The 12,974-nt window shown below is 55.9% G+C and overlaps 1 protein-coding gene across 1 annotated transcript; it reads left to right on the plus strand.

Moving 5' to 3' along the window:
- Positions 1-238: 238 nt before the first annotated feature.
- CDX1 (caudal type homeobox 1) lies at positions 239-12,714 on the plus strand (the record flags this gene model as incomplete). Its single annotated transcript, XM_082323863.1, has 3 exons — positions 239-665; positions 12,136-12,281; positions 12,508-12,714. 3 exons carry the CDS (start codon positions 239-241, stop codon positions 12,712-12,714), a joined length of 780 nt encoding a protein of 259 aa, XP_082179989.1.
- Positions 12,715-12,974: the final 260 nt, after the last annotated feature.

The following is a 12,974-nucleotide window of genomic DNA, read 5'->3' on the forward strand; positions in this document are numbered from 1 at the left end:
CGCCCGCTGGGGTTCCTGCACTTTGAAATGCAAACCTGCCTTTCAATGCAAATGCTGCGAAGAGGTTGGGCCCAATAAAAGCCTGTGGGCAGGGAGGTGCCTGGCCCCGGGACACAGCTCCCCAAGGCGCCCAGGTGAGCAGCAGCGAAGGAGGGGCGGCCGCCTCCCTGCCAAACCAAACCCGGCCCGCAGCCAGCAGCACAGCGGTGCAGCATGTGCGCGGAGCCGACTGGGGAAGATGTATGTAGGTTATCTTTTGGATAAGGACACCAACATGTATCCCAGCCCCGTCCGGCATCCCAGCCTCAACCTCAACCCCCAGAATTACGTGCCGGGGCCACCCCAGTACACGGACTTCGCCAGCTACCACCATGTGCCGGGGATTAACAACGACCCGCACCACGGGCAGCCGGCGGCCGCCTGGGGCTCTCCCTACACCCCTGCCAAGGAGGACTGGCATTCCTACGGGACAACCGCTGCACCTTCCACTGCCAGCCCGGGGCAGTTTGGATTCAGCCCCCCAGAATTTAACCCCATCCAGCCCCCGGGCTCTGGACTCCTGCCTCCACCCATCAGCAGCTCGGTCCCCCAGCTCTCCCCTAACGCCCAGAGACGCACCCCGTACGAGTGGATGAGGCGCAACATTCCCAGCACCAGCAGCAGCGGTAAGGAAAATCCCCAAGCCCTGCAACCCTGCGCCTTTCTGGGTGCAGAGGATCCTTGGGCTTGAAGTCCTGCGGGGCCGGATCCTGCTCCTCAGCTCTCCGTGCGTGGGGAGTGCCAGGAGGGACAACATGCTTGGCCTGCCCTCGGCATGACGCCTGGTTCCCAAAGAGCAGGGGGACCCCACTGCCAAGGTGGCAGGGGCTGAGGATGGGCAGGGAGGGTGCTGTCCTTCCACATTGCTGGCAGCTGGGGTTATATGGTTGGAAGGTCCTTTTTCCCAGCCGGTCTCTGCACCTGCACCCCTGCCCTCGCCTGCTGCCAGCGAGTAGGGTGAGCAGAGCCAGATCCCCCGGGATCCCGGGGCCCTGCCAGCCCCGATGGGGTCTTGGACGGGGTGTCTCCTGTGTGCAAGGGTGAGCGTGCGGGGCTGCAGCTGTGAGCCGGTGTGCACCTGCGTGTGAGAGCCCGTGTATGGGGGGTGTGCATGTGTGTGCAAGGTGCCTTATGCTGCGTGCATGTGTAGTGTGTGTGTATATGCGTACAGGGAAGGTACCATATGTATATATGAGGAGGGAAGTGCTGCACGTGCTGTGCGTATGTGTGTAAGGTGTACTCAGTGTGCGTGAGGTGCTATAGGCTCTGTGTGCGTGTGCAAGGTGCCGTGAGCAGTATGTGTGCATGGGGCTTGCTGTATAGACAGTGTCAGTGAGTGTGTACAGGGGATGCTACACGCTCAATGTGTGCGTGTCAGGTGCTGTGTGTTGAGGACAGTGCCGTGCACTGTGCGTCTGCAGTGTGTGCAAGGTACGGGGTGTGCGTGTGCATGTGCAGCATGTGCGCGCACACACAGTGTGTGTGCAAGGTGCCGTGTGTGCGTGCATGTGTGGTGCATGTGCAAGGTGTGGTGTGCAGGCACACATGTAGTGTGTGTGCAAAGCGTGGTGCTTTTGGGGTTGGTGCCACGTGGATGGTGTGTGTGGGTGCTCAGGGAGCAGCACCCCGTGTGTGCGGGTGCACAGTGTGCGGGTGCCGTACACCGCATGAGCGGGTGCCCCCACTCCTGTGCCTGTCGTTGGCCTGGGCACCGAGCAGCCCTGCTGTCCCCAGGGTCCTGTCGCCATGTCCCCAGGGTCCTGTCCCCTTGTCCCTGAGGTTCTGTCCCTGCTGAACTCCTGACCTGGGAGTGGAGGGGGAAGCGTCTGGGTGACCCCAGTCCCCTGCCCATGCTGGGCGGGGGGGACCCTGCTGCCCACTTCAAAGGCGGTGGGCAGATCCCCCCTTGGGGCCAGCCCAAATTGCCAAGGGCTTTGCTTTGTCATGGAGATGGTGGCCAGTTCCTTTGGCAGCAGAGGTGAGGTGCGGGGCCCTTTGTCCTGCCCTGCCTGCGCCCTTTCATCTTCCCCTCCAGGCTGCAACCCCAGCCTGGACCCATCCTGGGGATCCTCTGCCCGCTGGGCTTGCCCAGACCCGCCACCCCTCTCTCCCGTGCTGGCCATGAGCTCCGCAGAGCACTGCTGGGGCCAAACTCACTACAGGAGTGGTCTGTGCATCTCTCGGGGGTGAATTTGCTTTTGGTTGCCCCATATCCCTGGCATCGGGGCCAGGGCTCCCTGTTTGCAAAGTGTCTCCAATTTTAGGCTTGTTTTTGGCTCCCTGCTGTCCCTGCGTGGGGCTGGCCAAGCTCTGGGTAGAGACCCTCATGCAAGGGGCTCATGCAGAGGTGCCTGGGGTCTTCCAGCATGGAAAACAGCTCTTCGTGTTCACTGGATCCGTGTGGCAGGGATGGGGATGGGGCTGTCCCAGTGGGACCAGTGGCTGTGGTGGAGCAAGCAGAACATCCTGATAAATGGAAAAAAAACAGCCCCGGTCTGGAAAGAGGAGGGGAGAGGCTGGCTGGTATTTCCGGGCCCATTTTAAGCACTGAATATACCTATTTAGGAAAAATGCCTCCTCCCATACCCAGTGATGGAGACCCACAGGCGTGCTGGGGCTGAGGGCTTCCCTCTGCCCAGGGGTGGAAGGGGGGTGTGTGATCCTGCAGCCCCCCCGTGCAGCTGGGAACCCGCCACTTCTGCAGGCTTTGTAGGTCTGAACATCTCGGTTTCTTCTGAGGAGAGAGGTGGGAGGGAAAATTAATGAGGGGAGAAAGACATCAGCATACCTCTCCTCTGGATCAAGGGCACGGTTTTACACCCAGCAGTGGGGCCGAGATAAAACAGGGGCTTGAAAGTGCCTCTGATTGAGTTAGATGACAATTGAGTTGATGACTGAATTCTGGAAAAATATCATTAGTTGCTTAGTTTGTATCTCTTAGATTAAATACATACAAAGGGAGAAATAAATCAGCCTTGTTCCCCTTGCACGCAGATCAGGAGCTGCCCCAACCCAGCCCCAGTGATGTGGGGATGGGTGCTGGGGTGAAAGCCCCGTTCTTGTGGTGCCTCCCCAGGTTGGATGACCAGCGAGGTCCCTTTTTAAGGCACTTGCAGATTAAGGACCTGTCCCTGCATCTCTGCTGGGTCCAAGCCCAGCGCTGCTGGTGCCAAGCGGCTGCAGGATTCGGTCACGGTGGGACCATGTGCTGGGAGATGGTGGGATGGAGCCCCTGTTTTCCAGCGCCGCCCTTTCAATTAAAAAAAAAAGAGCCTTTCTCCATTAAGCTTGAAAGAGAGCAGGGCAGAGATGGGTTTGACATAGATAAGGGTGAAATTCGTAGATGAATTGTTTTATTGAAATCAATAAACCGGTCTTGGATTGATTAACTACCCATCTCACCGCAGTGGGAATAGGAAATGAATACACAGCCTTTTTTGCTATAAATATCAACAGTTTCATTGCAAATACTATAAATCATAATACTTCAGAGGGTTGTAAATTAAGGTTCCCTCTCTATCTTGCCTTGTATAAACAGCTCTTGGCCGCAGTTTGAAAGCTTTTGGGAAAGAGCTGTGGGGTGGTAAAAGAAAATGTTACGCAGGGAATATGAGTGTGTTGGGGGCTTCTGCAAATGTGATCCAGAGAAAAATCAATGAGAAATCTCCCAGTGACTCATTGCAGAGTCAGGCTTTACAGGGGGATGATTTTATATACCTGTTGCTAAATACGTGCGTGCTTCACCCGGCTGAGTCAAGATAACCCTGCAGCAGAAGGGACTGCGACACCAGAGGGCTGTGGGCTGGAAATCAGGAGTTAAAGGGAACCAAGCTGGAAGATGTCCCCAGGCCTCATTTCTCTCTCCTATGTCACCTCTTTTTCTGCTCATAAAATCTTCACGAGCAGCGTGTCAGAGCCTCATGCTTCCTCCTTATTCGCAATTATTTGCAAACTTCCCTGTGAATTGCACTCCGGCTCTATAAAAAGCTCAGGAAGGTGGCTGGAAACGGCGGCTGGCTGAACTTTGAAATTCACCCTCTGCTCGTTAGTTATGCAAATCCTCAGATACTGCCTCTGGTCTGGCTTTTAGGTCACTAATCAAGCCGGGGCCCGCAGTGCTAAATATTGCAAGTGAAAGTGCAATTGGGGCATCCCTTGGGGAGGCGCATGTGCTCAGGGCTTTGCGTGGTATCAGTGTCTGTGGTGCCTGGACAGGTTTTGGGGTGATGGAGAGCAAACAGTGATGCTCCAAGAATGGGTGAGCGACGATTTGCAGTTTTCCGTCTCAGTTTTCACTATTTGCAGCTCAGTTTTCCAGCTCTGTTTGTTGCTCTAGTGAGGTCCATGAAAGCTGGAGGAAAGAGTGAAAACCCCAATAATGAGACAGAAACATTTCCCCTGGACAGGCGGGGTTCATGCCGTGCATGGTATGTTTTGGGGTGATGGTGGTGGTTGGAGGACGGTGCGTTTCCCCGGTCAGTCCCTGTGTGGGGGATCCCTCTTTAGGACACGGTCGCTCCCCGTGAGACCCTTTGCTCCCCCGGGTCACTCGGTGTGTGCGTGCATCAAGCCCCATCGGTCTTCTTCCCTTGAATTATTAACCCACAACCTGCTCCTGGCCCCAGCTGGGATTTGTTGAGTGCTTAGCCTGCTGGCCAAGGTACAGGCCTTTCAAACTTTCCTAGAATTGACTTTCCTTGAACAAAAAGGGCTTCCCTGGAGCACTGGCGGTACCTACGTGATGGGCTTGGCTGGCTAATACCCTGGGATTAGCAGAGGGACACTTTAAACCTCTGGCCAATGGCAGATATTTCCTACAGGGGACCCTTCAAGGACGCCCACTCCAGCGCTGTTAGCTTTGCGATCGCCCGGATAAGGGGCCAGATCCTTCCCCCGTGCTGCCCCACGGTAAGGATGGGCTGAGCCCGATGGGGGTGCAAAGGGAGAGAGGAGTCGCGGTGCCCAGCCGGCACCACCACCGCCTTACTGTCCTCCTCCTCCTGCCGCAGCCAGGCCAAATCCAGCCAGGTGGCCAATCCGGATAAGCTGGATCCAGGCTCTGTGCCACAGGGTTGGCATGAAGGCGATGCTCTGAAAAGGGCTGTTTCCAGCCCGCAAGTGCTCGCCAGCCCACGCGCCACCCCGGTGCTCCTCGCCCTCCTGCATTGGTGCGGTCTTTGACCCGGCGCGGGAGCCGGGCTGGTGGCGCTTGGCTCGGTGCTCATAAAACCATGGGAGCAACCGAAGGAATCCACCAGTTGCCAAAATAAAGGGTTGAATCACTGAAGGGCTGGGAAATGTTTGCCCCAATGCCCAGCCTCAGGCTGCTGCCCCCGGGGTTGAGTCATCTCCTGTTGTGTCCGAGAATGTGGGGTTGTGATGGGGAACTATCAGCTCACTGCAACCGCCGGCAACCTGCTCCTCATCCTCTTGGGGCTTGCACCTCCTGGGAGGAAGATGAGGCTTGCAGGAAGGGTGCCTTCAACCACATGTGTGGGTGTGGGTGCAGATCTGGCCCCATCCGGCTGTGCTGGCAGCATGGAGCCCAGCTGGGGCCAGCCTGTGCTCCTGCACACCGGTCTGTGCTCTCCGAATCCGGCTCTTTGCCCAGGTGTTTCTGCCCCTTCCCAGCAGCTGGGCTGCCCTGTGCAGCTGTGCCGTTCACCAAGCTCTGGTCTCTGTTTCCCAGCTCTGCCAGTCCCATAACCTCCAGGCAAGCAACCCCCAGCCACACAGACACACTTATAGCAAAGCTGTGGGGCTTTTTTGGAAGCATAGAGCTCAATCATCTGTGTGCAGGAGACTAGAAAGCCATCAGGACAAGTGGCATGGTTTTAGAATCATAGAATCATTCAGGCTGGAAAAGACCTTTAAGATCATCAAGTCCAACTGTTAACCCAGCACTGCCAAGCCCACCACTAAACCATGTCCCTAAGCACCACATCTGCCCATCTTCTAAATACCTCCAGGGATGGGGACTCAACCACTTCCCTGGGCATCCTGTGCCAGTGCCTGACAACCCTTTTGGTGAAGAAGTTTTTCCTAATATCCAACCTAAACCTCCCTTGGGGCAACTTAAGGCCGTTTCCTCTCATCCTATTGCTTGTTAGTTGGGAGAAGAGACCGACCCCCACCTCTCTACAGCCTCCTTTCAGGCAGTTGCAGAGTGTAATAAGGTCTCCCCTGAGGTTTAGGGACAGTGAAATGAGCTGGGCTGTCTGTCCCAAGCATCAGCATCACCACTGCATAGCGTGGCTGCCATCGCCTCTGCTCGGCAGAGGGAGCATCAACCCCTCCGCTCGGAGGCAGCTGGAGCACATCTGGCTGCCAGATGGGGGTGACTACAGCCAACCTGGAGGCTCCCGAGCATTAGGAGATGACCCCAGCCCTCTCCCAGGCCTGGGGTCTCTGTCATGGGGCACTGCGCTGCCGGCTGCCCCTCTCTTTGCAGTGTGTGTGGGGATTCCCCCCATGAAGCTGCAGGGGGACTGCGGGTTAAGCTGTCTGGGGAGTCCTACCAGCGATCAGAGCCCCTGGGACTCCACTCTGGTTTGAAACTGCTTCTGTACCTCAGTTTCTCCATCCATAGCATTCCCTAAGCTATGCTGGTGGGGGGGGGGGAAGTTTTCCTTGATGTTTTCCCCAGGGAGGAATGGCAAATCCTGATAGAGCACCGATTTTTCTGGAGTGAGAGGATTTTATCCTCTTTGCAAGTAGATGCTGCTCATTCAGAATAAAGCAGCTTTATCATGGAGAGAAAGCACCCACCCGGGGGGACAGCCTTGCACCCTGTCTTGCCGCACACTAACTCCAGTGTGGACAAGTTCTTTCCCTGGTTCTCACTGGTGACGGGACTTTCACACCCAATGTTTTTCAGCAGTAAAATATTGTAGTGCCATCAGATGGTGTGGAAAGGCACCCAGTACAGACAGACAGGCAGACGAGGCTGTACAGATGGAGCCACTGCACAGCCAGAGCATCGCCAGGAAGGTGAGACCACGCTCTGGGAGCACATTGCCCAGGCTTTTCATGCCAGTCATGCGAGGAGCTGCCGTGCAGCAGGGCGTGCAGAGCCACCGAGCAGCCGCGGGGCCGGCCGGCCTGGCAGCAACACCGCCATCCCCCACGCCAGCACCTCCTGTGCAAAGCAGCGTGCAACGCGCCCGCGTCCCCAGGCCTCGGGGACCTCTGCGGTGGGGCGCGACAGCCGGCACCGCGGTGGACTCTCATCTCGGCGGCTCCGGCGAGCAGGTCGGAGCTGCCGTACCCCGGCTGCCCTGATCGGAGTCCTGATGGCTGCGTAGTGACTTCCCATAGAGCCAGGGTTTGCTGCTGCTGCAATTTTGAGCTGCTTTGACCTGTGAAATAATAGAGACCTTTAGAGAAGCGCACAGGTTTATGCTCCTCGCTGCTGGCAGCTGTGCTGCTGCTGCTGTGGCTGGGAGGGCTGTGTCCCATGGATAGGGATGCTCTGTTCGGAGCTGGCCTGATCCCCTCTTAGCCGTCCTGGGCACACTGGGCTGGGTGCATCACTCTATGTGACTGGGGAAAAGACAAGCTCCAAAAAACATATGCCAGCTCTTGCTCCGTTGCTATTTTCTGCCTCCTCCCCGGGTGCCGGTGCCACCCCACAGTCTCTTTCCTCCCTGGTTTGAACCAGCCCCTTCCCAGTGCTTCCTAAAGCTGCTCAACACCAGCCTCAAAATACCCCATCACCCTATAGCCTATCTGTTAGGGTATGTGGGGGACTCTTTCTTATTGAAAGCCATCCTTTGGGCAGGCCAGGGCCGGAGAAGGTGAATTACCACCTCCCTGGCAGCCTCTGCCATGGTCACGAGGGTGCAGAGCCCAGGATGGTGGGCACAGGGATCCGGTTTGGTTTTCCCTTCCCCTGTCCCTGCTTCCCCAGCAGCTGCGGTTCAGGGCAGGAGCTCCAGCATCCCCATCCCCGGGGCAGGGCTGCCACGGGGAGTGGATCCGGGCTGGGGGTCAGGACCCCGTCCCCCCGTGTGTGTGCCAGTGAATGTGCGTGCACACTCAGGAGCGCGTCCTTTGGGGTTTGCACAGCACATTAAAGCTATTCCCTTATCTAATCACGGCTCAGGTGAGTGCTATTAGGGTTATACGTTAACAGTGGTAATGATACCCTCTCCCCATGCAGCCATTGGCCCTGCCTTGATCCCAAAGCCGAAACCCTTCCCACTGGCCCCACGAATGGCTCCATTTGGCTGCCTGAGCAGTTCCTTTGCCTGGTCTTTTGGGGACAAGAAGGAGAGACTTTAAGTGCACAGTGGGGCTGGAAGGAGCTAGCAGCTGTGCTAGGAGGCACCACCGGCATCCCCTTTGCACCCCATGCACCCCATCCGCGCTCCCTCCCGGTGCAGCAGCAGCAGCTCCGGGCTATCCCAGTGCTGTGGGACAGCCCAGTCCACCTCCGATGGGCTTCCCTGGAAATGCAGGAGCGGCTCCATCCCTCTGCTTGGCGGTGCTGCCCACTGCAGTGCTGGGGTTCCCCCATAGGTGCAAGGGCTCCCCATAAGAAGCCGGGCTGGTTCATCCCAAATTTCCTCTTTCCTTTCACAGAGTCATAAAAAGTCTCCAGGAGAGAGTTAAGTGTAACCCAGCATTCATATTCAAGGTAGCTGAATTATTCATTGTCAGTAGTATTTCTTTCGAGTCCTTTTCTTTTCCTTGTGAATCACCCACAATACATTCCCGAATTCAGCAAACATCACTGAAACCAGCAATTAGTTGAGATGAATAACTTTCTTCCTCTGGCTTGGTTGTGAGCCCTCTGCTTTGAGTCTTTGCTACCTGATATTGGGCAGCAAGAGACTGGTGCCCAGCTCACACGGTGACAGCTCGCCGGCACGGCCGGGTGTCTGCCAGACTTGGGGCAAAGCAGAGGCTTCATTAGGGCTGAACGGCGAAGAGGGAGTAACAAAGAACAAGCTGTGATGGATCTATTTACAGCTGCAGCAGGAAATAATAATTACTGCTGAAATCCATGGCATACATGATATTCACAAACCACCTTACTTCTTTATTCTTTAATTTTTTTTTTACTTTATCTGTCAATTCCATTGCTTTCCAGCTGTTTTTTCTCCAAGCAGTGGTATTTAAATAGCAGTATTGCGAAAAAGATAATTTTTAAGTCATTATCTCTTCAGAAAGGTTTTTGCTTTCGTATGAAAAAAAAGTTAAATTTATATGAGAAAGAAAAAAACTTGCAGGAGTCCCTGAGCCTGGAGCAAACAAAGGGAGCCCGGCTTCTCACAGAGCTGCTAAACCCCACATAAATCTCTGCCGGCGCCTCTGGTTTATTCTGTAAGTCCCTGGGAATCGCTGTGTTTGCAAATTCAGCACAGGCCCCTCCTGGGCTGGGATGCAGAAGTCCTTCTCACGCCGATGAACCCTTCACCTGCGGGGTGGCGAGAGAAGGCAGTGACCCCATGGGAAGGGCAGGGGTCCCGTGGGAGAGCGAGGGGAGAGCGTGGAGTCCCGCGTGGGCCAGGTGCCCCCAGCATCGCTCCAGCCCCGCTCTGGGCCGCGGTCGGTTTTGTTTCAAGCCACCATGGTCAATGTGCGCCAAAGAGGAGACAAATGCCCAGGAACGCTGCTGTAGACCCCTCTTGCACTAAATCACTGTGTTTCAGCCGCGTGTCTGCACACATCTCCACACACATCTTGCTCAATCAAATTAGCTTTTTTATCCTCTTCTTACCTGCAGAGTCACCCTGTGTGGCCAGAGGCAGGTTTGCTCTCGGCGGTGGTGAGGAGGGATTAAGTGTTCGCTTACAAACAGCCCCAGGATGAGCTGGGCTCCCTGCTCTCTAAAGTGGTGACTGAATTCATCACATCCCTCAAATATGAGTTAGTGGCTAAAGTCCAGCCCTGGTGCTGGGAGATGTGGTTTCTACTCATGGCCGTGTTGCAGCCTTACCGTGCTCTTACCCTCCTCCCTTTGGTGCTGCTTGGGGACCGCGCTGGGACCCCTGGCCATCCCAGCCAGCCCCTTGGCATCATCCTGCTCACGCTGTGCTGAGCCCGTGCCAGGAGCTTCCAGGAGCAATGGCAGGAGGACACCGAGAGTGACATAGTCATGGAAATTGGGTGCTAACTTGAATTGCAGGGCTGCTGCTTTTGTGCCTGGAAGCGCTGGGGTCAAGTCCCAGCAGGGTGAGATGCCTCCCGTGCCCACCCCGGCTCCCACGTGCACCCAGGGGTGCACACACACTCACGTGCTTCCACACGTGGTTTGCTCAGTGGCCAATGGCAGGACCTGGACCTTTGCTGGCTTTTGCTTATTTAATAGAAAACTAAATCCCATTCCCATGGGATGCTGTGAGGGAAATGACCCCAGGGGAGCCCCTCTCCTGCTTGCAGCGTACCGTGGCCGTGGGTTGTCCTGTCTCCGATCCTCTTTTACATTTATCTTTCAGCATCAGAGGTGGCTTAGGAAAGTCCCCATCTCCTTGCAATGGGGAAGCAGGGGGAAGACACCCTTAAAAATAAAATTGAGTTGGTTGAGAAACAGATTTGCAGCCTGAGGGTTGGGGTTTTGCTGTGTGGAGATTCTCTGATGTTTGATTAGGGTTGAGTCCACTCTGGAGTCTCTGAAGCACAGTTTTGCTTTGCGCCACCCAGACTCCTGCTTCCACTAGGATGGTCAGAATTTAATAATATTGCTGAGATGTCTGGATGTTGATCAGATTTGGCCCAAACTGACGAATGTGCCAAGGACTCGTTAGGGGGAACAGATGAACAGGATGGCAGGCACAAAAAGGTCTCCTTTCCTGGGGGAAGCAGGCTGCAAGCAAGGTTATACGGGTTGCTGAGTCACTAGAAATCCTTCCCTGCACATCTGCAGCAGTGATGGGCAGTATCCTGTCCACGCTGGTGCAGCCAGGGCAGCCCCGTGGAAATCCATGGAGCTGTTCTGGGCTTGCTCCTGCCCCTTCCCGTGGCAGCACCGCTCTCAGCAGCAGAAATTCAGAAGATGAGAAAATGTGTCTGCAAACAAATGGCTGGGTTTCCAGTCGGAAGGAAAGTGGCTGCTCAGCTGAAAGCATGGCTCCATCCCTCCCCACGCCCTGGAACAGGATTTTGTTATTTCGGGTGGAGAAGCAAATATTCACAGCTGTGTTTATTCCCTGGCCATGGGCTCTTCTGCAGCGGAAAGCACCAGGGACTTGTCAGCAAACTGCTGGGCATGGGCACCCTCCCTCGAAGTGCCACCCGCACCCCCCGCGGTCCCCAGCCCAGGCAGAGTTCAAGCTGTTGGGTCTTGCTCTGCAGCTCGCCCTGCATGTGTGCGATTTAATGAAGGAGCTAATGGAGAAGGCAGCTGGGCTATTTTTATCTGTATTTTTCTGCTAGAAAGTGGCAGGTGATGCCTTGTGCAGATGAGATATGGCTCCAAGTTCTGTCCATATCTGGGGGTCCCCAAGGTGAGATTTGGGCTGGCTTTGGTCAAACACGGCTGGCCCATGGATCCAGTCCCTGGGAATTCTTATGCACCATGTGGGCTTTCTTCAGTGCATCTTTAAAGACTGCACCAAACAAAAAATCTGCTGCCCTCCACCTGAGCTCGATATTGGGAGGAGGAAAATAACCCTCTTGGTGGCAGAGAAATGCTGTCATCCCTGGGTTTTCCTTCTTTCCCCTGTCCTGATCCATGTGCCTTTGAGTGATGGCTTCTCTCAGCCCTCCCAAGTTGTATTTTTGCAGGCAGCTTGTCCTCAGCCCACCACAGGGCTTGCAGCTCTGCTTCTCTTGGGGATGGCGTGTCATGGCATATGGGATTTATCGTCCATCTTCTCGAGACGCCTCTGAATCCTTCCTGCTCTTTCCACCCAGCAATTTCCCCAATGCCCAGGTGTTTTCCAACATGGAGAAACGCCCAGGTGCTACCCAGGATGGGCATGAAATCCAGTCAGACTTTCACAGCTCTCTTTTCCACTGATCCACAGGGCATTGCCATGATTCTCCTGAGCTGTCCACAGATGGCTGTGTAGCTCCTCCATGTCCTCGGTGATGCTCCTGTCCCTCTCTTCCATCCCCTCTCAGCTCACCCTGCTCTGCTCTTTCTGCCAGGCAAGACCAGGACGAAAGACAAGTACCGGGTGGTGTACACGGACCACCAGCGCCTGGAGCTGGAGAAGGAGTTTCACTACAGCCGCTACATCACCATCCGCCGCAAGGCCGAGCTGGCCGCTGCCCTGGGGCTCACTGAACGGCAGGTCAGTGCTGTGGTGTCCCAGGAAAACCCACGTCCCAGGTGGAGATGGGGCTGGGGAGGGGAAGGGCTGCAGCCCAAGCAGGCGGCAGTGGTCCAGCCTTGCTCTGCATCTCCGCCTTCTGTTCCAAACTCCAGGATGCTCCCCCTGCCCCAGGGGGACCCCGAGGGTTGTCATCCTTGGCTGCATCTGTCCCCATCTCTGCATTGCCATCTTTGTCTTTCTGCAGGTGAAAATCTGGTTTCAAAATCGGAGGGCAAAGGAGAGGAAGGTGAACAAAAAGAAGATGCAGCAGCAAAGCCAGCCCACCAGCACCACCACGCCAACCCCACCGGCCGTTGGCACGCCGGGACCCATTGGAGGCCTCTGCAGCAGCAGTGCCCCAAACCTCGTCTCCTCGTCTCCGCTGATGATCAAGGAGGAATTCATGCCTTAACCTCCTTCACCAGCTATAGACACCAAGACATAAGCACTATGCATCAGAGCCCAGCCGGTCCGTGTGCTCTGAAGAGTTACACCCCCTTCCCAAAGACACAATGGTCCCCGTCTGAACCAAGGGGGTGGCCAGCGAGGCTGGGCGAGGTGGCACTGGGACCTTCCCAAGGGGCTGGTGGGCTCTCTCCTACGTAAAAAACATAGGTTAGGTAGTATTGCTCTCCTGTAGGAAACATGCACCGGTCTGGTCTCTGGTATTTG

Source organism: Platalea leucorodia, assembly GCF_965183815.1.
Source record: "Platalea leucorodia genome assembly, chromosome: 11".
In the NCBI taxonomy this organism is placed as follows: domain Eukaryota; kingdom Metazoa; phylum Chordata; class Aves; order Pelecaniformes; family Threskiornithidae; genus Platalea; species Platalea leucorodia.